We start from the raw sequence: 26,519 nt of genomic DNA, 5'->3' as shown, positions 1-26,519 counted from the left end.
GTCTTCACATTCGTTTGCTGGATACGAAAGCTTTTTATTCTGCTTTGATAAGCGAGTATCGCCTTGCGATTGGGAGGAAGCTTCTAGAGCAGAATCCTAATATTGATCTTTCTGGAGTTAATGGGTTGGATCTCCAGGCCATCGCTCGTGACCTTCTTGTCAAGATATCTAAAGACCGTGTCCAGTAGTTTTTCTTTTGATTGTATTTGCTAATGTACGAATTTTGCTTTTTGTAATTCGCAATTTATGAATATATTTTCTTCGTGTTTCTTCGAAAGTGTGCTTTCGCCTTATATCAATTTTTGTTTATGTACTTGTCATACCTCGAGGGTTATTCTAAACCCTGTTTTTGGCGTTGCTTTTTTATAGAGTTAATCTAAATTCTTTTATTTTTGTTTTTATTTCGAGTTAATCTAAACTCTTCTTTTTTTGGCGATTTGCCTTTTCTGAGTTAATTTAAACTCGTTTTTCTTGGTTATCCGCCTTTTGTGGCGATTTGCCTAGTTTGGCGATTTTGCCTTGAGTTAATTTAAACTCATTTTCTTGGCTATTAGCCTTTTGTGGCGATTTGCCTAGTTTGGTGATTTTGCCTTGAGTTAATTTAAACTCATTTTCTTGGCTTTTAGCCTTTTCGTGTTGATTCGCCTTGTTTGGTGATCTTGCCTTTCTTGAGTTTGATCTTTAATTTATTTTTTCTTCTTTCATCTTTAATTTAATCATTCGTGGCTGTTCTTGATTTTTATTTCTTTATTGGTTCGTCTGGCTAATCAGATAGTAGGAAAATTGAACTTTTATTAATAAAAAGATGACATACAAAATATTAAAGATAGATTTGACGCCATCTGGTAAGACGTAAAGTCGTTACCGATGATGGGTCGTTTTCCGTTCCTATTCTTCCTTCTTTTCGGTCTTGTTTTCTTGGAGATCCACTACCGACTCGTCGTAGCACTTCTTGGCTATTCCTTGGTCTCCTCTCAGCGTCACTACTCCCTTTTCGGTTGGTATTTTCATTGCCAACGCTCTTATGCTAGTTACTGCCGCCGAATCATGGAGGAAAGGTCTTCCTAGGATGGCATTGTATGTTAATTCCATGTTCACTATGTTAAACAGTGACATGACTTTCTTGTTTATTCCTCTTTCTGGGCCGATTATTACTTCCAAGGTGACTGCTCCCAGTGGAGTGATGGAGGGGCCACCGAGTCCTGATAACGGAATTGGGACTCGACGTAGCGTTTGTCATGAGGTTTACCGCGCTTCCTTCGTCGATTAGGATTCGCTCCATGTTCCAATTTTCAATGATAGTAGTTACTACCAAAGCATCGTTGTGGGGCGCTTTGACGTATTCGTAGTCTTCTACATCAAAGATCACCGGTGGCATGTGGGTTTCTCGTATGTTCATCACTTCCTTCCTCTGCTTTCTCCTGATCGTGGAGCTGCTATGTCCTCCACCATTAATCATGTGTATGGTTCCCAAAATTTTGGATGGGCGCTCGTCTTCTTTCTCTTTCGGCTTGTCTTCTCTGCTTCTTTTTTCTCCTTTGTCATTGCTTTTCTCTTTTCGGGCCACAAATTTCCTCAGCTCGCCTGTGTCGATCATCCTTTCGATCTCGACCTTTAAGTCTCTGCAGCTATCCGTTTCATGTCCGTAATCGTCGTGAAATTTGCAGTATTTTCTGGTGTCTCTTACCTCTGCTTTCATCTTTGGTGGCCATACCACGTTTTTGACGTTTTCTTTGATCCACATGAGGACATTAGTTTGGCTGGTGTTTAGCGGAGTGAAGTTATTCTCGTCATCTCTGGGATCATATCTCGATTATTTCTGACGCGTTAGCGGCGAAGGTTTTGACGTTCTTTTTCAGCATGGCCGTGATTTCGCTTTCGATCTTCGGGTTCATGGTTGCGCCGAGATTTACTCTTTTCTCCTTGTCGAGTTGGAGTTTCTTTGTTTCGCCTTCGGGTGCTGTTTCTTTTTCTTCGATGTCGTGATTAAGGATTTCTTCTATCGCCATTGTTTCGCCTGATTCCTTTATTGCTCGTTCGTAGCACTTTTTCGCCTCGGCTCGGTTTCCTTGTATCGTGATAATTCCTTGTTTTGTTGGTATCTTCATGGTCAGTGCTTTTATGCTCGTCACGGCGGCTGAGTCATGGAGAAAGGGTCTTCCCAGTATCGCGTTGTACGGCAAGTCGATTTCTACGACACTAAACCGTGTAGGTAATTCCTCGCTTTTCCTCGTTATTCCTAGCTTGACATCAAGTGTAATTGTTCCATCTGGCTTAATTGGCGAGCCCCCAAATCCTACCATAGGTGTGGCATTTCTTTTCAATTCTGCTGGTTCTCTTCCTAGGCTTTCGTAAGCCTTTCTTGTTATTAGGTTTATCGCGCTTCCTTCATCGATCAGAATTCTCTCAACGTTCCAGTGTTCGATGATCATGGCTACCACTAAAGCTTCGTTATGTTCTTCAGCTATTCTCCCGAAATCTTCCCCGTCAAAAGTTACTGGAGGGGGAGTTGAGAATAACGAAGGATAAGCTCTACTTTAAATATATACATACACAAAATGATGAACAATACTGTTATCTATTTTCCTCTTTTTCATCCTCAAAAAGGATGAACAATACTGTTCATCCTCTTTGAGGATGAACAACCGACTTTAATTTTCTGATCAATAATAAAATTAATTCAAAATCTAGAATTATTTTTATATTCATTTATATTTAAATTAATTATTTATATTTTAATTGAATAAATTGTTTTACAAAGATATAATTAAAAAAAATACTATAATTTGATTGTTGACCTGCTTTAATTTTAGCTTTGAAATTTATAACTATAAAACTAATGGTTTCAACTCAACTTTAAAATTTTAAAATAATTTGGTAATTAATTTTTCAATTAACTTATTTATTTATTTATATTAGAGGCTATGATTGTTTTTGTAGTTAATACTAATCTATACAAATTAATTAGCTTTAGAAATATAATATTAACTTTTTTATCTACATTTTATCTTACTAATCAATAAATATCTAAAATATGGCCTACATATTTAAAAAAATCTGAAAAATATTGAATATTAACAAATTTTCAATTGAATTATATCCATGTGAACGTACACTTTTGTTTAGGCTGAATACATAGTTTGACCCCTGAACTTGTACCGTTTTACCCATCTAACCTCCAAACTTAACGTCTCACCTATCGAACCCCTGAACTTGTTAAATAACCCGATTTGACCCCCGAACTTGATAAATACGTAAACATTTAACCCCTTCGTACACAATTTCTTCTAGAACGTTTCAAGTGACAGGTGGACACGAAGGGTTCAATACTTACATATTTATTAAGTTCAGGGGTTAAATCGGATTATTTAACAACTTCAGAGGTTCGATAGGTGAGACGTTAAATTTAGGGGTTAGATGGGTAAAAGGGTACAAATACAGAGGTCAAACTATGTATTAAGCCCTTTTGTTTAAGTGATAGAAACATTCATGCACAAACACAATACCAGTAATAACTGTCGCCGTAAATATAAAACTCTAGCCGTCAATATTTTTTTATATTTTTTTAGTTATCGTTAATGGTTTATTTTTGCGTTAGCGGTAACTATTTCTTTTTTATTGCTTTCAAATAAAATAAATAGCCGACTCATTTTCATCATTTTTATTTTTGTTGGTAAACCTATCGACGAGACGCATCAATTTCAATATATATATACAGGGGTGGAGGCACATACACCATGGGAGGGGTCAGGACCCCTCCCAATTCTCATTTGTCAACAAAAAATTCTTTAATTTTTCTGTTTTTACCAAAAAAAATACACCATTAATTTTAGATTTTTATATGAATGGCCCCTTTCAATTTTTATATTATTCAAAAAATATACATTTATATATAATTTGGCCCCCTCTGAAACGCAATTCTGGCTCCGCCCCTGTATATATACATATCAATAATTAGAGATAGATCAAGACCTTTTAAAACTGAAGATAAAATCATTTATAGGTACCTTATTATATTGATTGTCTTTTTTTACGAAAATTTTGTTGTCCTTTCTCAATGTAAGATTTGTTTGTCTTTTTATAAGTATTGATGAGTTTTTTATTAGATAAAGAAGCATTAATTTTTATTGTGATAGAGCAGTCATGTAATTTTTAATTTTATTTTGTAAGGCAGTCTGAGAATCAAGGTTTTATATTTTGTTCACGTCAGTTCATTAGAAACGGTTATAACCTTTCTAGAATTTTATATTTATAACTGCTTGATATTAATGAAAAATTATTTGATTGTCAAAAAAAATTCATGTAGTCTTTTTTTTTCTCTTTTGTGAAGACAAACTTGATTTTTCAATAAAATTTAAAATGAGACAGGCTCGTATACTTTTGTCTGGTTTACATCTTAAATAGAAATAGTGTCAATTTTAAAAATATTATTATAATTTACACCCAAATTTAGAAAAAAATATGAATTCGTATTTTTATTGATAATTGTCTTTTAACTTGTATTATAACTTGTATTCAACTTATTAATAATTAATTTGAACCAATAAGCTATAGTTCAAATGGTATAAGCGTTAGACAGCAAACTGCTAGGTTGTGGTTTTGATTCCTTCCACAAGCGTTCCCCTTCCCGAATTATAAAAAAAAATGATAGTTTATTTGTAAAAGATAACTTGAAATAAAAAAGACTAATTACAAAAGTAAAAAAATAATTTTGTTAAACTTGATTTTCTTTTTTATAAACTAATAAAACAATTAACAAAAGTACTTTGAATTGTAGAAAGCATCAATTTTTAGGTCGCGTTTGCAAGGTGGTAAATTCAGTAAAAAATTTAACTTTGTTTACATTATTTTTTATTGTACTCTATTTTTCAGAGTTTTGAGGGCAGGATCCAACTTCCTTTCAATCAAGCCTCTCTCATATAAGTAGAGATCATAAACATTAAAATATAACTTAAAACGAAGAACAGTAACCATAGAGAAGCTTAATTTCGCCATCAATCGACTAATGTACACATTTTACTGCGCAGCCTTGAGACTATTAGCAATGTCGATGACGAATCGATATCTAACATCGGCTTTCAATATCCGTTCAATAGCGGTATTCACATAGTCAATTGGAATAACTTCAATATCCGCTGTTACGCTATGTTCCGCTGCAAAATCTAACATTTCTTGAGTTTCCTTCATTCCTCCGATCAAGCTACCACCGACCATTTTCCGTCCTGTTTATCCACATTATTAGTTATTAATCAAATAATCGTTCCGCCAATAAGATTAAATTTCTCTATAATTAATTAGAAATTTATAAATAAATGTGCATACCCATAAGCAATGGAAAAGCTGGTAGCTCATATGGCTTGTCTGGGGCACCAACCAGAATTATTTTTCCATTAGTCTTCAATAGACTAATTAATGGCATAAGAGCGTGATTTGCTGACACTGTATCAATTATACCATCTAATGTCCCCATTGCTTCCTATTTTCACATTTCATATAAATAGATCAATAATTTAGTACAAATATGTTATGAATAGTGTGTGAAATATTATGGATGACAAATTCAATGTTACCTATCTAATTAGGTGAAAATATTTCAACCCTCCATATTTGACATGCATGTAAATGCATTAATTACATGGTGGGTGAAATTGCCTATAAATAGGTTCCATTCCATGTAAAATTTACAAGTGAAAATATACTTACAAAAGTAGTAAAATCCTCCCAAATATTTGCTCTCTTATTGCATTATTAAGTGTTCACTAAATATTCATTAGTTTAGTCTACAAGCATTATCTATATTATCATTAAATTTATAACACGTTATCAGCACGATCGCTCTATTAGTTTACGATTCTCTAATCCAAGAAAATTCGGTAAAGTATTCCAAAGTAATGAAGACATATGTCTTGTGGATAGTGCGACAACCCACACTATACTCAAACACCAAAAATATTTTTCAAATCTTAAAAGATGTCAGACAAATGTCAGTACAATATCTGGTAAGGTAAAATTAATTGAAGGCTCCGGAAGAGCTACTATTCTATTACAAGGGGGAACTATACTTACCATTAATGAAGCATTATTTTCCCCCAAGTCTCAAAGAAACTTGTTGAGTTTTAAAGATATTCGTCTGAATAAATTCCATATTGAGATAAAAAAATGATGATAATATGGAATATCTTCATATTACAACAAATGTTTCAGGTAAGAAACATGTAATTGAAAAATTACCCACATTTTCTTCTGGTTTATATTATACATATATAAATGTGGTCGAATCACATATGGCTGAAAAGAAAAAATATTGTGATGCTTCAATACTAAAATTATGGCATGAAAGATTGGGTCATCCAGGATCAATAATGATGCGGAGAATAATTGACAGTGCACGAGGACATCCACTAAAAGGTGAGAAAATTCCCCAAGTAAGTCATATGTCATGTACAGCTTGTTCTATTGGAAAATTAATTGTGAGACCTTCACCGGCTAAAATTAAAAATGAATCACCTTTATTTCTTGAAAGAATTCAAGGTGATATATGTGGGCCAATTCATCCACCATGTGGACCATTCAGATACTTTATGGTATTGATTGACGCATCCAGCAGATGGTCACATGTTTGTTTATTATCAACTCGCAATGTTGCATTTGCAAGATTTCTTGCTCAAATTATTAAATTGCGTGTTCAATTCCCTGATTACACAATTAAAAAGGTAAGACTTGATAATGCTGGTGAATTCACATCTCAAACATTCAATGATTATTGCATGTCTGTTGGAATCACAGTTGAGCATCCTGTTGCACACGTACATACACAGAATGGTTTAGCTGAATCTCTAATTAAGCGCCTTCAGCTTATTGCTAGACCATTAATGATGAGAACTAAGCTACCTATCTCTATATGGGGACATGCTATATTACATGCTGCATCATTAATTCGTGTTAGACCTAGTGCATATCATAAATACTCCCCATTACAATTAGCATTTGGTCAAGAACCAGATATTGCCCATCTTAGGGTTTTTGGTTGTGCTGTATACGTGCCAATTGCACCACCACAACGCACAAAAATGGGTCCTCAAAGAAGATTGGGAATATACGTTGGTTATGTTTCCGCATCCATAATTAGGTATCTTGAACCTTTAACAGGTGATGTTTTTACAGCACGTTTCGCCGATTGTCATTTTAATGAAGAAGAGTTCCCATCATTAGGGGGAGAAAATAAACAATCAGATAAAAATATTGCATGGTGTGAACCTTCATTATTGCATCTTGATCCTTGCACAAAACAATGTGAAACAGAAGTTCAAAAGATTGTGCATTTGCAAGCTGTTGCAAATCAATTACCTGATGCATTTACAGATACAAAAAGAGTGACTAAATCATATATACCAGCAGTTAATGCCCCTGCTAGAGTTGAGATTCCAAAAGAGAATTCTGAAAATAAAGTCGCTCATGAATCAAAGACACGCCAGAAGCGTGGAAGACCGATCGGTTCAAAAAATAAAAATCCTCGGAAAAGAAAAGGAGCAGAAAATCTCGATCATGCTAGCAAAGAGAAAGGTGTTCCTGAAGAAACACAAGATAAAGAAAATACTCCAGAAGAGGAAATAAATGAGGTTAACCAAGGCAATGCCCCAGAAGAGGATATGAATGTAATTAATCAAGACAGTACCCCAGAAGAGGACACAAATGAGAATAAAGAAGAAATCTCAATTAATTACAATAATACAAAGATTGTGTGGAATCGAGACACAATGGAAAATATTGACGAAATTTTCTCTTATGCTGTTGCATGTGATATCATAAATGGAAATGAGGATCCCGAACCGAGATCGGTTATTGAATGTCAAAATAGACATGATTGGGATAAATGGAAAGACGCTATGCAAGTTGAATTAGAATCTCTTAACAAGAGAAGTGTGTTTGGACCTGTTGTCCTCACACCTAAAGATGTGAACCCGGTAGGTTACAAATGGGTCTTTGTACGAAAACGAAATGAGAAAAATGAAATCACAAGATATAAAGCTAGACTTGTTGCTCAAGGCTTTTCTCAAAGACCTGAAATTGATTATGATGAAACATATTCTCCTGTCATGGATGCAATTACATTTCGATATTTGATCAGTCTTGCAGTTTCTAAGAAATTAGAAATGCGTCTCATGGATGTTGTAACAGCATACTTGTATGGATCGCTAGATAGCGATATTTATATTAAGGTCCCTGAAGGATTTAAAATGCCTGAAGCATTAAATAGAAAACCCAAAGAAATGTATTCAATCAAATTGCAAAGATCTTTGTATGGGTTAAAACAATCAGGGCGCATGTGGTATAATCGTTTACGCGATTATTTGATAAATAAAGGCTATGTGAATAACCTTATTTGCCCATGTGTTTTTATCAAGAAATCAACATCGGGATTTGTGATTATAGCCGTCTATGTTGACGATTTAAATATTATTGGAACAGACAGTGAGATCAATGAAGCAAGTGTGTACTTAAAGGAAGAATTTGAAATGAAAGATCTTGGAAAAACCAAATATTGTCTTGGTTTACAAATTGAACATATGCACAATGGTGTATTAGTGCATCAGTCAAATTATATAGAAAAGATCTTAAAACGTTTTGGTATGGATAAAGCAAATCCTTTAAGTACTCCTATGGTTAATCGATCACTAAATGTTGAAACTGATCCATTTCGTCCTTGTGGAGAAAATGAGGATATTCTTGGTCCTGAAGTACCATATCTCAGTGCAATTGGAGCACTTATGTATCTCGCTAATTGCACTCGTCCTGACATATCCTTTTCTGTCAATTTATTGGCAAGATTCAGTTCAGCTCCCACGAAGAGACATTGGAATGGAATCAAACATATATTACGTTATCTTCGTGGAAGCACTGATCTTGGTTTATTTTATTCTAACGATTCAAATCTAGAATTGATTGGTTATGCAGATGCAGGTTATTTGTCTGATCCTCATAAGGTTAAGTCTCAAACTGGATATGTATTTACAAGTGGAGGTACTGCAATTTCTTGGCGGTCACAGAAACAAACAATTGTAGCCACTTCCTCAAATCATGCTGAACTTATTGCATTACATGAAGCAAGTAAGGAATGTGTGTGGCTCAGATCAATAACACAACACATTCAAGAATCTTGTGGTCTTCCAGTCCATAAGAGTCCAACTGTTCTATATGAAGATAATGCTGCATGTATAGCACAAATCAAGGAAGGATACGTCAAGAGTGACAGAACCAAACATATACCTCCAAGATTCTTTTCATACACTCAAGAACTTATAAAGAATCAAGAAATTGACATCCAGTATGTTCAATCAAATAATAATTCATCTGATCTCTTCACGAAGGCACTTCCTACAGCAATATTTAGAAAACATGTTCATAATATTGGAATGCGCCATCTGCGAAATACATGAAGGATTATCTCTGTTGCAATGAGGGGGAGAAATTACGCACTGCACTCTTTTTCCCTAACTAAAGTTTTTATCCCATTGGGTTTTTCTTTAGTGAGGTTTTTAATGAGGCAGTACGACATAGCGTAATTTAGAATAAACATTTTGTCATCCAAGGGGGAGTGTTATGAATAGTGTGTGAAATATTATGGATGACAAATTCAATGTTACCTATCTAATTAGGTGAAAATATTTCAACCCTCCATATTTGACATGCATGTAAATGCATTAATTACATGGTGGGTGAAATTGCCTATAAATAGGTTCCATTCCATGTAAAATTTACAAGTGAAAATATACTTACAAAAGTAGTAAAATCCTCCCAAATATTTGCTCTCTTATTGCATTATTAAGTGTTCACTAAATATTCATTAGTTTAGTCTACAAGCATTATCTATATTATCATTAAATTTATAACAAAATACATATTTAAGAACCGATTATGCTGAGCTACATTGCACGAAAATAAATATGCTGCGTTGGTAAAATAAGGGTCATTAGCCAAAATGGTACCCAACCTTCGCACCTTGTATTAAAATGGTACCCAATCTTTAATTTGTATCAAAATAGTAACCAACCTTCTAACATTTGTTTCAAAATGTTTTTTTTTAACATTTTCCAACCACTTTTAATGACGTGGAAATCGTAAAAATAATTTTTTATTGATGTAAAATAAGAGTTCGTTTTAATTATTTAAATTATATAAAATCTTATTTGTCATGGGATGTGGCAAAAATATAAAAAATTAGTTTTCCGGTTGCCACGTCATCAAAAGTGACCGGAAATTGTTTAAAAAACCATTTTGATATAATTTTAGAAGGTTGGGTACCATTTTTATACAAATTAAAGGTTGTGTACTATTTTGATACAAGGTGAGAAGGTTGGGTACCATTTTGGCTAATAACCCGTAAAATATCAAAATGGAAAACAATATTTTTTTATAATGTTAAAAATGAAGGATATTATAGTTTTAAAAGGTCTTTAAATAAAAACAAAATGCTATAACACAAATATAAAAAAATCCCGTACATTATAGTTGTATGAAACATAAATAGAGAAATGATTACTAGTTAAAATGATATCAAATCTTTACATCTTGTTTTAAATTACATATGTCTGAAACAATTATTTTTGTTTCTATTTTTATTCTGATTATAATATCTAGTCATTTTAGATAATTTGAAGCTGACGTGATAATTAAAATTGAATACCTTGATCTATAAATAGTAGCATATCAACTGTTGCCATTTTAGCTTTAAAGATATTTGAATTGGTAAAAATAAAAGTATGGTATTATTTTGAAATTAATATAGAGATTTGGTACTAATTTGAGAAATCATATTTTTATAAAAATGGATTATAAGAATAAAATTTTAATGTAGAGTAATGTTTGATGAATTAAGTACCTTCATATGTTCTTGGTCACGGCTGACCAAAAATGAGTCAGCTCCAAGATGTTCAATAGCCTCCTGTTTCTTGTTCACAGAGGTACTAATTACTGTCACCTTAGCCCCCATAGCTTTAGCAAATTTGACAGCCATGTGACCGAGTCCACCGAGTCCAACCACACCAATTTTCGTACCAGCTTTATCTAGTCCGTAAAATTTCAACGGACTATACACCGTTATGCCAGCGCATAGAAGCGGAGCGGCTGCATCAAGCGGAAGATTGTCCGGAATACGAACAACGAAGTGCTTGTCAGTTACCATTATGTCCGAATAGCCTCCATAAGTGATGGTTCCATCATTGTACTTGGCTGAACAAGCTGCTATCCTTTTCGGACAGTAATTTTCAAGATCGTCGCTGCAAGTATTGCATGATCGGCATGATCCGACCATATACCCGACACCCACTTTGTCTCCGATTTTGAAATTGTCTACATTGCTCCCTACTTCTGTCACCACTCCGACAATCTCATGCCTGAAAATTATAATACATCAACATATCTGAAAATTATAGTACTAATTAAGACTAGATTTATGAACAGACAAACCAATAAACTATAACTTAAATAGTATAAGTGTTGGGCAGTATTTTGATAAAAGTACGTACCCTGGAATAAGAGAATAAACAGAATTGCCCCATTCATTTTAGCCATGTGAATATCAGTGTGACACATCCCACAATACAGAACTTTAAACGACACATCATTCTCTCCTGTTTCTCTGCAGTTAAAATCGAGACGAATTTTAGAAAATTTTAAAAATATTAAACGAAACGTTTGAAGAAGATTAAAGAAATTAATTGAAACCTTCTAGAAAATGTGTAAGGAGAAAGGATTCCAGATGGATCATTTGCAGCCCATCCAATGGCCTCAATTGAGTGTTGTTTTTCTGAAGATTTGCCTGCCATTTTTTTAAAATCTTCGGACAGTACTGAAAATTTAATGTAATTTGAATATGATTTGGTAAGAACATGAGTCTATATATAGTGAAAACAAGAGGTTGATGGGAAATATTACAAGTTGCAGCTGAAATCGGATTCATACATATGTATTCAACTTTTTGGGTAGTTTTCAGTTTTCACCCACAATTTCTCAAATTTGAATTTAAAATAGCCAATGTCTTAATTTTTGACATTTTTGTCTCTTATTTAATAAATTAAAAAAATTGATTTTTAGAGTTTTTCAGTAATAATACTGATGAGTTATAAAAGCAACAAACATTTTTAATTTGCTTTATTTTTTTCTTAAATATTCAAATAGAAAGTAAATAAATTCATGTGATAAACACTGTTTTTTTTTTTTGAAATTACAGTAATATATCTAAATCATAGTACAAATTGTAATCATTCATTGGAGTTTTTTTTTTTTGCATAATGTACGAAATGAAGTGCACCAACTTCTATGATTTTATGCAAAAAAGAATTAAAATTTTAGCAAATTAAATAGAAAAAGTGGTAAATGAGAGACTGGACATAATTAAAAGAAAAAAAAATTAAAAATTAAATGACCTATAACTGAAAAGTACTAATCTTTTTCAATTTAAAAAAGAAAAAACGATCAGTTTGTTGAAGACATACAATCAAACGTTTTATGAAAATATATGGTTTAGTTGTCTAATTAATGGAGTATTAAAAATGAACAAAAATATTAAAATGTTTACATAAATAAAATGAAATATTATATTGTTTAATTATCACTATCAGTTTGAACATTTTGAAATAAGAATGAGGTGACCGTCTCATAACTGTGTGATGACAATTGCATTGAATAATTGTAGTAGCTCTTAATGCTTATAAATTTGAATTATCTTCCTTTTATGTGGCTCTCAAGTCTCAATGCACGTGGTTTGGCCAATCCACGTGCAATTATATTTTTGAGAAATTTGGTCAAGAAAAATAATCCATCTTTTTTATCTTTTTGTGAAACTTTAGTTGGTTTCTCTCGTATTTATGCTCTCCATAAAGCAATGGGATATAAGGATCTTTGTTCGATAGTTAGCATTGGTAGAAAAGGTGGCTTGATGTTAATGTGGGTCTTAGTTTCTCTATTTAGAGAGCAGATTGGAGTGAGGATTGTTGTTCGTGACTGGCTCAGTAATCTTGTGCTTGCTCGCCAATGCAGTTGGTTCGATTCATATTCTCGTAGAATGGCTGCAATTATGGGCATCCGAGAGGCACTAAGTTGGTTGAAAGGTCGAAACAAGTTGATTGTGGAGTCGGGCGCGATAGAGATTGTCTTAGAGATCAGGAATCCGGACATTAAGTCTTCCGATTTGCTGGTAGAAGATTGTTCTGAATTAACGAAGCAGTTTGATAACATTATTTTTTATTCGTGAGGCGATCTGCGAATCAGGCGGCGCATGTTCTTGCGTAGTATGCCAGTTCCATGTCAGGTCATCAGGAGTGGGTCTGTCACTTCTCTGAATTTCTCACAAATGTAATTGCTTCCGATTTGATTTAATAGAATCATTTTTCCTTTCAAAAAAAAAGTCTCAATGCTGCATACTTTATGCACTCAGTAATGGAAAATAACGTACCCAAATTATTGTTTTAAAAAACGTGGCCGAATATATCAAAACAACATCCAAATTTTGACAATGAGGATGGAAAACTGTTTTCTCTCTTCTCTCTAAATCCTCATTTTTTTTTAAGAATTTTTAGCTGCATTTTATAAAAGGGTGATTTTGGCTATTTTTATTCAAAATCACCTATCAATCCTCTAATTTTCTCTCTAGTTTTAGTTTTTATTTCGTTTTTACGGAAATAACCTCAGATTTAGATTTGTTTGTTTTCTTTTCTTCCTTTATGAATTTTTTATCTTTCTTTATAGACTAGTTTCGCATAACGTGCTACACACGTGGCTCGTAACGTGACTCATCAATTTATATTAATTAAGTTTATTAATTATAATTATATTAATTTGTTTTATTTATTATCAATATTAAATTAATTACATTTTAGTCATTAGTAAGAGACTAAAAAAGTTAATCATTTTTTTTATTTTTGATACAAACTATGAAAAATAAATTATTGTAGTAGTAATAAGGCTTATATGCATAAAAAATCACAAACTTTCACGTGTTTTTGGTATTTGACACCAACTTTTAATTTTGGCATATAAATACATGAACTATCAATTTTTGCATATATGGCCAAGTTTCTGTTTTAGGTGAAAAACGTGTCGTTTTAGGTATAAAACGTTGCCGTTTTAGGTCAAAAACGGTGTCGTTTTATGTCAAAAACGGAGCCCGTGTTATATATGCAAAAAATTGATAGTTCGTGTATTTATATGCCAAGATTAAAAGTTCGAGTCAAATACCAAAAACACGCGAAAGTAGGTGATTTTTGAAGCAATTAATCCTAGTAATAATGATAATATTATTCAAATAATATAATAATTTATTTAAGTAAAGATCACATTTGAAAGTAGAAATTTATAACCAAACTACCATGGGCGGAACCACGGGAGGACCCTCCTCGCCGGAAAAAATTAAAAAAAAACACATTTTTTTCATGTGTTTTGTCTTCTAGCTAAATGGAAACCCAAAGTGCCATCACAAGCTTGGCCTTTAGTAGGAGGTAACACTTTGCTGGGGGGCGGTTTCCTACAATCGATAGGAGCGGTTTTTTTCTTTATAGGGCCGGTTAAAACCGCCCCTACAAGTGATATTTTTTGTTTTTAACAGTTTTTTTTTTTTAAATAGTGAAACGTAAAATTTCGATCTTTCTAAGTTTGAGTTCTGGTTCCGCCACTGCAAACTACTATTGGTTCAAATAAAGTAATAGTAGTATTGAGGGTTTTATATTATAAAAATACAGCATTTTTAATTTTTTTATTTTGCTATGTGTATATTAGAATATTGTAAATTGCCGTAAATCCAAACTCTTAAGTTGTAATGGAATATTCTCAAAAATAAATAAATTGTAATGGAATAAAATTACTAAGCCACATTTAGATTTATGAAATGAGTTACTCCTTTTTACGTATTTGTTTTAATTTTACAGATAATAGTTAAACGATAATAAATTTTAAGTTAGTTATCAACTCATAAATTCTTGTTATTTATTGTTTAAATTAAGTTGTTATATTAAGTAGGAAGAAAAATAAAATCAATAATTTTTTTATTGAAGTCAAATTCAGAATTAAACTAATTAATTGATATTAATTTTTTTTGAGAAGTATATAAAATAAAAAAGTATAAAATAAAGTTATTATTTTTATCTAATTCTTTAATTAGCCATAAAATAAAATAAAACATAGAAAAAACTATATATTTTCATGAGACTTCTATTTGTACTAAAATAGAAAATATGGAGAGTCAAAAAAGCAAAATAGAGTTCATATTTATGTATAAATCTTCTATTTGTACTCAAATACTAAACACCAATAATTAACTTGGATATTGGGGCAAAATTTTATTAAACATATAAGTATATAACATCAATTAGTAATTTATATATAAAAAAATTAGTCAGCCTTCTTGTTTCCTTGCTGATTCGAATTTTTATCTAAAATTTAGTCTATTCTTTACTTTCCTTGTTTAAATTAAACTTGTTTATTCCTAATTTAGATCAAATTGATTATGTTAATTATCTTATAAATTTATTTACTATATTTTAAATGACCATAAACCTATCATTCAACTATCAATTAGTAATAAATTGAAAAGGATTGTTTGGTAAATTTGCATGTCCCTCCCCCCCCCCCCACCCCACCATCCGTGCTTTTATATATAACTAGTTTTGCATTACGTGCTACGCACGTGGCTCGTAATGTGACTCCTCAATTTAATTCGTTATTATTATATCAATTCATTTTATTTTATTGCCAATATGTTAAATTAGTTAAGAGTTTTTGTTAGAAACAAAAAAAAATATATGATGAAATTTGGCTTTATATGATTTTTCAGAATAGTAATTTTTAATAGTTAACTAAAGAGAATCAAAAATAATTTATCAAACCCTAATCGATGTTCTATACTAACCATTTCAATGCTCAATTTCTTTTTAACAAATTTGTTTATTGGCATTACACCCTAATTTAAATTAGTACGTATTGAACAATTTTTACTTGTTTGGTGGAATATTTTTCCATATGTAAAGGAAATTGCAATTGCACGAATTCAAAAATTTAAGACCTGAAGGTGTTGTCCAAACACAATATAGGCTATATTTATTTAGTATCCTAATTACATTATAACTCTAATCTATCTATCTATATCTATAACAAATATAAAAGTGTATTAGCGGGGCGAACACTTCCATTCACGGACAAAAATACCCTATACATATTTTGACATATAAGAATATTTATGCTTAACAAATAAAAAGATGACATTCCTAATCCATAAAGAAAACATATTAAAAATAATTATCGCAATAGTTACCATTATATATTAAATTTCTAATCTTAAAAGGAATTGTGCAACAACTATCATTATGTATTAAATTCCTAATTATAATAGGAATAGCACAGGTATATCACTATATATAAAAAAATATGACGAGTTTCATTAATATTAAATAATCATATTACAATATTTATGTTAAAGCTTTAATATTTTTTATATTTATTAGTTATATACAATAAAAAATAATATAAATTTGTTTCAATCATATTATTATTTTTTAGAAATAGCACAGATATTTCACTATATATAAAAGAATATGATGACTTTCATTAACATTAAATAATCATATTATAATATTTGTGTTAAAATTTTGATATTTTTGATATTTATTAGTTATATACAATAAAAAATAATATAAATTTGTTTCAATCATATTATCATTTTTTTAATAACAAGAATATCAAAAATTAAAACTATTGCTTAATTCTAACTTTTTAACATTTCCAATAAAAGAAATTAAATTTTTATAAAATAATTAAACAAAACAAATTAAAATACAAGTCTAATAAAATTTAAATAATAATATATTATTAAAAAATATACAATTATAATATTAAATAACGGGTCATATAGATATCGTTAACGTGCGTAGCACGTGGCCAAAAAAACTAGTACTAATTAAATATCTAATTTAATTATAGTCAGTTAGCAAATTACTAAAACATCTAATTAACTAATAAATTAGAAAGGGCTATTAGGTAAAAGTGCCTGCCCCCCCCCCCCCCCCCCATCCGTGCTTTTATATATAGTATAGATATAGATAGATATTTTATCTCTCTTGATGGATTTTGGTTCATATCTTTTATGGGTCTTACTATTTTTTTTATGGAAACACCTATGTAGAGTAGATTTAAAGTGCGCTTTGCGAAAATTTTATTTTAAATTTTCTTTTAAACAGACTCATTCAAAGACCAAAGTGTCGATTTGTGGTTTATGATAACCACCGAGTGGAGCGGACGGAACGCAAAAAATTAAATATAATTTTTTATTGTTTTATTGATGTTCTGTTATTGTGCCGCTTAAATGTATTACCTTACTTAATCTTTGATCTAAATTTTACTTTTTTTATTTCTATTAATGAAATTTTTATTACTGTCAAAAAAGGAATATACCTTGGATGACTCAGGCAACTTTAAATATATTCAGAGGTTGTGGGTTCAAATTTTACCTTTATAACTAACAACTAATAATTAAAATTTTAAGAGTTGATTATCATTTTTGACAAAATAAATAAAAAAAACATCTAAACTTTAATTTTTTGATCAGTAATAAAAATAATTCAAAAATTAAAAATAATTTTTAAATTATTTATATTCCAATTAATTAACTTTTTTTTGATAATTTAACAAGAGAGAGAACGCTTATGGAAAAGAAAGTTCATTGGATGTCCGGAAAGAGACGATATGATGGTTGTTTTTGTAGTTAATAGTCATGCAAACGAATTAAATAGATTTAGAAATGTAAAACTTATTAATTATACTACTTACTTTTTAATGGGATAAATTTCACCTTTTTTGTCTAAATAATCAATAAATATCCTACATTAAGACCTACATTTTTTATGAAGGTGTTACTGAAAAATAAACAGAAGGAATTCACGGGCTAGACACACATATCTTAGAAAATTTACTGACCTTTTTTTTAATTTAAAAACATTTATTGTAAGAGAGTTCTAAATTCAGAGATTATAGGTAATTATTAGTCATAGATCATTTATATCATTTCAATTGAAAAACTATCAATTCTCATGTGAAACACACTTTTGTTTAAGTGATAGAAACATACAATCCCTTTTTTCTTCTGTTTTGTGAAGAGAGTTCTAAAGTCAAAGATTATAGATGATTATTAGCCATAAACCATTTATATCATTTCAATTGAATAATAATCAATTCTATGTGAAACACACTTTTTTTAAGTGATAGAAACATTTCATACAATCCTTTTTTTCTTCTTTTTTTTGAAGACAAACTTAATTTTCCAATAAAATTTGAAACGAGACAAACTCGTACTCTTTTATCCGTTTTACATCTCGAATATAAATGGTGTTGAACTTTTATTTTAAAAACATCTTTTTAGTTTACATATAAATTTAGGAAAATATAAATTTATACTTCTATTAATAATTATCTTATAAATTGTATTCAATTATTAATAGTTTATTTGAAAAAAATAACTTGAGATAAAAAATTAGTTAATGTTACGAGATTGCACTACTAGAAAATAGTCGATTAACGAATCCGTCACTAAAAATATTTTTTTATTAAAATAATTATTTATTAAAATAGTATTAATTAAAAGAATAATTAATTAAAAGAATAATTATTAATTAACAAAATAATTTTTTATTAACAAAATAATTTTTTATAAAAATATTATGATATTAGAATGCGGGGGTAAAGTGTAAAAGTAATTGATAGAGTCTACCTTCTAATCCGATGAATTAGACCTGCATACAGAATAGAAGCTAACCAGACGGTGGTTGTCCGATTAACTCTCCGATGCTAAAGTCATTTTAGAGCTTTGAGCAGCGGTTTGGGTATATGAATGTAGTTGTGTGTTTAGGCATACCTCATGCTCTTTTTTATAGTAGATGATTGTATACCTATTAGAGTTGTAGTAGGAAAGTGAATTCTACTTTGTAGGGTTTGACTCTGATTATGAGTAATCTTCCTTATTCAGACATGAGTCGTATTTAGGAACGTCTTCCTAAACAGTTTCGTCTTCCTAAGTTAAAGTGTTTCTTCCTAAGTTGGAGTTTGTCTCCAAATAGGTAAGATACTCGAGAATATTCAATAGATCTGGTAATCCGTCTGAATCCCAAGGTCGACGCGCTTTGTCCGGATCCTCGGGGATTCGACATTATTCCCGTCGGATAGGTCGTGGCGGATCCTGTGAATTCGGTCATTTGTTTCGTATGCTTTGGTCCTTCTGGCGGGAGTTCGATATTGTCTGAGAATGGATCTCATGCGACTCGGCTCCATTGTAGTTAAGATAGGATTTGGTATCCATCAATAATAATTTGTTCTTTTAAAAATAATTAGTATGAAAAAATAATTATTTTATAATATGGGAGTAAATTGCGGGAGTAATTTTTTGTTACTTTAGTTATATTTAAATATAATATACATAGATATGTAATAAAAATCCGAGTTCGCTAAAATAAAGTTACGCGCGGGGGAACTACATGGTTAAAGAGGATTGATTGGGAGCAATGTGAAGGAAGGATGACCTATTGGGAAGTTGAAAAATTTGCAAAAATTACGGGTGAATGACAGTGTGTGGTGCATAGCGGGTGGATAGGTGATGGTATTTAAAAAACTGAACCGATAGCCGAACCGATGAGGCTATTGTTCCTAGTTCAACCGGTTGAATCGGTTCAAAAAGATAGTTCAACCGATTTAATGAATTTTTTTAAAATTAAAGGCTTAATCTATTTTATATTTTTATTTTTTTCTTTCATTTTTAAGAGTTTTTGTTTCTTATTTGGATCCTATACTTTCAAAACAAGTTTATAATGTACTTTTGTTTCTTTACTTAATTCATGTACTTTTAAAAAGCAATTTTAATTGATCCCTCACACTTCCACACTTTTGATAATAAAATAACGTTGTAATATTGTTTTCAAAAGTACATGAACTAAGTAAAGGAAAAAAAAAGTATAGGAATGAAGTAAAAAAAATAAAAAATATATTAAATCTAATTGATTTTTTAAAATCAATTAAATTTTAATTTTTTTTGTTAAACTTAGATAAAAGAAAAATATTAAAAATAAATGTTATCTGTATAGTTTATTTTATTTATTTTTTGAATTTTTTCTTATTATGGATTTTGTTGAAACAAAAAGCAAATTTAAGGACAAAACTGAAGCTCATTTTTCTATAATCTTAAAATATATTTTTAAAAATTTATGTAAATTTAGTAACTACTACAACTACATAATTTTAGAATACTCATACTCCTAGTTTTTTTGCTTGTCTATTTAACTAAATATTTTTATCTCTAGTTATTCATATTTTTAAAATTTTAAAATAATTTTAGTTATTATCTTCCAATTTTTAATAAATGATTATATGCTTCAATATACAATATATTTATTAATTAATAGGCTCATATTAATAAAACAAAACACTCACTATCTTAATATGTATATAATTTTTGCTACGTGGGAGAATAAAAAGTGGCCTATAAAATACCGCCTCTAAATTACTAGATACAGTTTTTTATTTTATTTAAATACCCTTTTACCTTACCCTAATACTAAAACTCAATTCAAATCCTCTCAATTCACATTCAAACACAAAGAACGCGTATGAAAAATTTCGGTTGAAAATATCGGAATCTAACTGAGAAAGAGACGGAAATCCCCCGTTAAATTTTTGTTTAATTTTTTTTCTCAAAGACGTCCCCAGATTGTGTCTTACTAAAGGGGAGACGTTTCCAAAAAAGGTCTCCCCAAAGGGGGGAGATGCAATTTGGAGACGTCTCCCCTGAAAGGGGGATGTGATGAGACGTCTCCTCAAAAGGGGAGATGCAAATTAGAGACGTCCTACCTTAAAAAAAGTTAAATAAATTATATCAGAAAATATCCGAAATCTTACTATTCATTTTTCAACAAATTAAAACCGTAATCGGTCATTATAATTTCGGGACTGAAATGAGGTTGAGAAGAAAAAATTTATTATGTTTTGGTCAAAAGGTAAGAAAATAATTAAGAGAGATGATATCTAATAAATAGGGGCGGTATATAGTAAAATCCAAAAAAAAGAAGTAAATAGTTTTTCTTTTGCGATAATTATAAGGTTTTATTAATCAAACTTATTGTTGACTTGAAAAAGAGAAAATCCTGCACCATGAGCCATAGTTGAATTGATGAAGGAAATGAAAAACAAAATCAAAGGTTTGAATATGGTTTTGATATGGAGATGGGTGTTGCATCACTTGCGAGATTGATAAAGTAGGAATTTCCTATTTAATGTTGGTCGGATTGCTTCATTCCTAATTTCTTATTTGATTTTGGTTGGATTGCTTCATTCCTAATTTCCTATTTGATTTTGGTTGAATTGCTTCACATCACAACATAAACCCATATATAACCTAATTTCCTATTTGATTTTGGTCGATCTTTGTGCATTTAAATAACCTCTGTTAATGGTAGCATTGATACTAATGTAGATTTCATTATAATCCAAAATTAGAAGATGAACTCAGGGATGTTTTATTTCTAAATCTGTGATAGTTTTGTATATTTTCATAGTCTTCGTTTATTTATGACCATTAAAGTTAATAATAGACGGCTTAATTACTTAAAAACCACCCACCTTGAACTTTTTTTTCGTTTATACCCTGATCTAGAAAAAAGTTCATTTATACCCTGACGTATATGTTTATGTTTCACCTCTACCCCAAGGCACTAAATTAACCTCTTTTTATTTAAAAAAATGTTTAAAATAGTCCTTCATTTAAAGAAAAATACATTTCTAATTAATCTCTAATTAGTTTAGGTTAAAAATGAAGAACTATTTTAAACTTTTTTCTAAATAAAAAGAGGTTAATTTAGTTCCTCGGGGTAGAGATGAAACATAAATACATACGTCAAGGTATAAATGAATTTTTTCCTAGGTCAGGGTATAAACGAAAAAAAAGTTTAAGGTGGGTGGTTTTTAAGTAATTAAGCCATAATAGACAATTACAAAGCCCTTTCTAGTTTTGGTGGATATAATTATTTGTCATGCGCTATTCCAATGGTTCTAGATCTCATATTTGACTTGTTCTTTTTCCCACTGTACATTTTTTTCATGGACATTTCTGATGTGGTCATTTTGCTTGCATTTTTCTTATTTAATACACATTCATGTTAGGTTATACTAAACTTTGTGCTGATTTTTAATACTTCGTATCATACTTATTATAAATTAATCTTCATTGCTCTATTACTTCCCAAAATGTTTCAAGGTACACTATTTTATACTAATCTCACTCTTTTAAATAAGGTATGAGTTAATCAGGAGGTTCTTTGAAAATACTCTCCTCTTATCATAACTTCATTCTACTTTTTGAAATTGCCTTTCAAAATAAATTTATATTACTATCTGTGCTCTTTTCTATGAATCCCTTGTATCCCTCATATGTTGTCGATGATAATCAAGGAATAGATCTATCTTTTTGGGAGGTTGATAACTGTTCTAATATTAGTTCTGATGTAGGATCATTGCTAAGTCTTGAAGATGACTTTAAATATTGTTGTTTTCTTGACCTAATATCTTACAAGAATCCTGGAAACATCTGATAAAGTCTATAGTATAGATACAACAGTAAATTTTAATTCCCATTTCAATTCTATCAGTTGTGACCAACTGGCAAATGAAGTTTTTGTCAAGGATCTTAGCTATAATAATGAAAGATGTTTTATATTACTCTTGGTTGATTTGCTTCTAAATATATTGCTCCTGATTGATTTGCTTTTAAATACATTTTTAATTTTCATTTGCAAAAGTTAATTAACTCTTGACTTTGAATTTGAAGCCCACTTATGAAAATATCTTCTATGATTTTTCTATGATTTTCCAGAAAAGATTTTTTCTTTCTCATTTTAATTTCATTATTAACCTCCAAAAATTGTAATCTTTTCTATTTTAAATTATAATTATAACTCTCTCTAATTTCATTTACTGAATTTGTCAATGATATTGTCAAAAACAGATTTTCATACAAATTCATTTTTAACTATTTTTGAAAATATCTCTTCATTTGATGATATAAAGTAACAATTTGTTCAAATATCACGATTCTAACTATTGAAAACTCAATTGAAATCAAATCCATTATAATAAAATTTATTATTAAATTACCTACTATATATTATTTTTAAATATTTGTATAATTATATGTTATTTTTACTCTATTTAGATCTCATTAATTTAAAATTTGTCATTTCAATTTGTGAAGTTAAAGTACTCCTTGTAAGGTTAAAGTACTCATTGTGAGGTTTCATACTTCTTGTGAGGATATTGTACTCCGTGTGAGATTAAAGTACGTTGATGAAGGCCTTTACTGCAATGTTCAAGATAAGTTCTGATGCACCTATAATATAGTAACAGTTGTTGGTATGATTTGTATGAAAATTTTGAGTTTTATCACTTATTGTAGTTTTTATTGTCTTTCAGGAATAATATTACCCGAAGTTGCGAAGACACTGGAATAAGTCGAGAAAGATATTTCATCAATAATAGAAGTCATAATTTTATACCGTTCGCTTATGTTAAGCGAATGTGTACTTGGATGGCCCATGAAGTGGCTAAAAAGTTTTTAAAGTTTTCTTTTTAGGAGTTATTATTGTAATTTCTGTTATTTAGTTCTCACAAACATTATGCACTTCTATTTACCGAAATTAATATAATTGCTATTTTGTCAAAAAAAAAACTAGTATTCCATAATCAAATTATAGAAGTTAATTTATTATTTTGACTAAATTAGGTTAGAGTTGACTAATCGTACGCTAATTAAAGAAGGTCTTGTTTAGTCAAACTAGCATATTACATTACGTGGAGAGACTTTTTTGCTGCACCACACTTTATTGTAGCCTCTTGAATCTTCGATTCGATCAGCCAATACGTAGACGATCAAAAACAAATCATCACCCGCTACGTCATCGTCACTGAAACCACAAACCAAGAAAATCCCAAGCTCCCATTATCTCTCACTATAAATACATACACATCCACCACCTCATCAATCACCAAATATTAAACAAAATATTTATTATCTCTCTGAAGCATTTTAACAAACACCTAGGAAGCAAAAATGGCAGCCAAATTATTACCAGAAGAAGAGCATCCTAGACCCGCTTTTGGATGGGCTGCAAGAGACCCATCTGGTGTTCTGTCTCCTTTCAAATTTTCAAGAAGGTTTGGGTTATTATTGGTTGATTTTTTTAATATTGGTTGATTTTTTAAATTTTCTAAAAGTTTGTGTTGATTTGAATTGCAGAGCGACAGGAGAAAAAGATGTGTCGTTTAAGGTTCTGTATTGTGGGATGTGTCACTCTGATCTTCACATGGTCAAGAATGAATGGGGCGCTTCTGTTTACCCTCTTGTTCCTGGGTATGTATTATGTTCATACCTTAATATTCATTGTCTTAATTAGTTATTTTCTTTATTACATAGAAAGTTTTTCCGGATTTGGTTTCCGTTTTTGAAAACGCTTCTAAAACTTTATATCTATAATCTAATTTTAGTAAAAAAAAATACTGTTCCCAGTTTCCATTTATGGCTTTTATGTTAAGCAGGACGGACACTTCATTCCATTAGAGTTTTCTTGTTTCTGAAACATGACAAAAATTTAGTGTTTCGGACATAGAACTTCGTTTTCAACGTAAAAACCTTAAAGTAACGTTGTTTCGCTATCCTTGTCCTGTTTTTTTCTTGGTATCTGTGTTCGTGCTACATAGATTTTCTTTTCCAACGTTTGAAAAAAAAAATCTTATTGTACATTTGTTGATGTATTACTATCACTCACAGGCATGAGATTGTGGGAGTGGTGACAGAGGTAGGGAGCAAGGTAGAAAATTTCAAAATCGGAGACAAAGTGGGAGTCGGCTGTATGGTGGGATCATGCCGATCATGCGATAATTGCAGCAACGATCTTGAAAATTACTGTTCGAAAATGATACTAACCTATGCAGGCAAATACCACGATGGAACCATCACTTACGGAGGCTATTCAGACATAATGGTAGCTGATGAGCACTTCATTGTCCGTATTCCGGAAAGTCTTCCGCTTGACGCAACCGCTCCGCTTTTATGCGCTGGGATCACAGTGTACAGTCCTTTGAAATACTACGGACTAGATAAAGCCGGTATGCATATAGGTGTGGTTGGGCTCGGTGGACTAGGTCACATGGCTGTCAAATTTGCTAAAGCTATGGGCGCTAAGGTGACTGTCATTAGTACCTCTCCGAACAAGAAACAGGAGGCTACCGAACGTCTTGGTGCCGACTCGTTTATAGTCAGCCGTGACCAAGATGAGATGCAGGTGCTCAATTCATCAAGCATTACTCTACATATCTATGTTGCACGAAAACTCATCCAGTACTTTATTCAGCATTTTCGTTTCGTTTCCATAAATACTTTTAAAACTTCTAAATTTTGTTCTGTTTTTCATTTCAGCATTTGTGCAACATAGCTCTGCACTTGATACTTTAATATTAGATCTAATTGTATGAATTATAAATATAGGGAGCAATGGGGACAATGGATGGTATCATTGATACAGTATCAGCAAAACACCCTCTTATGCCATTAATCAGTCTATTGAAGACTAATGGAAAAATAATTTTGGTTGGTGCACCGGAGAAGCCATTAGAGCTACTGGCATTTCCTTTGCTTGGGGGTATGAATGCAAATTTTATTTATAAATCTGCCAATTTACAAATAATTTTTTCTGCAAATTAAGTGATCTGGTTCCTAACGTTACGGATTAATTTAACAGGAAGGAAGATGGTTGGTGGCAGCGGAATTGGAGGAATGAAGGAAACTCAAGAAATGATTGATTTCGCAGCCAAACACGGCATAACTTCAGATGTTGAAGTTATATCAGCTGATTATGTGAACACTGCAATGGAGAGATTGCTTAAAGCTGATGTTCGATATCGGTTTGTCATCGATGTTGCCAATACTATGAAGTCTCCTTCGCAATGATCTTCGCACAGTTTGGGTGTTTCAACTGTTTGCAATATGTTTTTAGTTACTATATATTTATGAGTGTTGAGATGATGTTAAATTTGAATTCCACTTTTGGTTTTTGAAATAAAGTTAAGAAGGATGTCCTGTTTGTGAGTGTTATTGGTATTGCATTGAATTTTCAGTGAGATTAATTTTTTAATTTATATCACAGGAAAAGTATATCAATAGTGTTTGAATTTGTATGAATCTATAGATTCAGCATGTAAATTTGTTTTTACTCTGTTTTAGTATTTAACATTTTAATCGCCTATGTGCTAAAACGACAAAAAAATGTCTTATATTTACTTAATTTTCTCTGTCATTCTGGCAAAAGAAATGATGTGTAATGAATATGCAAATGATGCACTTTTATATATTATTCTTATTCTTGTTAGTAGTTTAGTGTTAAAATATATAGCTAAAAGAGCACCCCATTTGACTTATTTTTTAAAGGTTAAAGTAATAATGTGAA

At 30.9% G+C, this 26,519-nt stretch overlaps 1 protein-coding gene and 1 pseudogene across 1 annotated transcript; one reads left to right on the top strand and one right to left on the bottom strand.

Annotated features, from left to right (window-relative positions):
- Positions 1–4,800: 4,800 nt before the first annotated feature.
- On the bottom strand, positions 4,801–11,934 carry LOC126656546 (probable mannitol dehydrogenase; annotated as a pseudogene).
- Positions 11,935–23,915: 11,981 nt separating this feature from the next.
- LOC126656456 (probable mannitol dehydrogenase) lies at positions 23,916–26,193 on the top strand. The gene is made up of 5 exons (XM_050351030.2): positions 23,916–24,231; positions 24,314–24,427; positions 24,845–25,358; positions 25,562–25,715; positions 25,815–26,193. Exons 1-5 carry the CDS (start codon positions 24,128–24,130, stop codon positions 26,021–26,023), a joined length of 1,095 nt encoding a protein of 364 aa, XP_050206987.1. The 5' UTR covers positions 23,916–24,127; the 3' UTR covers positions 26,024–26,193.
- Positions 26,194–26,519: the final 326 nt, after the last annotated feature.

This window comes from Mercurialis annua, linkage group LG7, assembly GCF_937616625.2.
Source record: "Mercurialis annua linkage group LG7, ddMerAnnu1.2, whole genome shotgun sequence".
NCBI lineage: Eukaryota > Viridiplantae > Streptophyta > Magnoliopsida > Malpighiales > Euphorbiaceae > Mercurialis > Mercurialis annua.
Note: the sequence above shows the minus strand (reverse complement) of the source record. Positions and strands in the feature narration are given on the sequence as shown.

Coding starts and splice junctions, on each gene's coding strand:
- LOC126656456 (XM_050351030.2), top strand. CDS start 24,128: ATGGCAGCCAAATTATTACCAGAAGAAGAGCATCCTAGACCCGCTTTT. Junction 24,428..24,844: donor GTTTACCCTCTTGTTCCTGG/GTATGTATTATG, acceptor TATCACTCACAG/GCATGAGATTGTGGGAGTGG. Junction 25,359..25,561: donor GTGACCAAGATGAGATGCAG/GTGCTCAATTCA, acceptor TTATAAATATAG/GGAGCAATGGGGACAATGGA.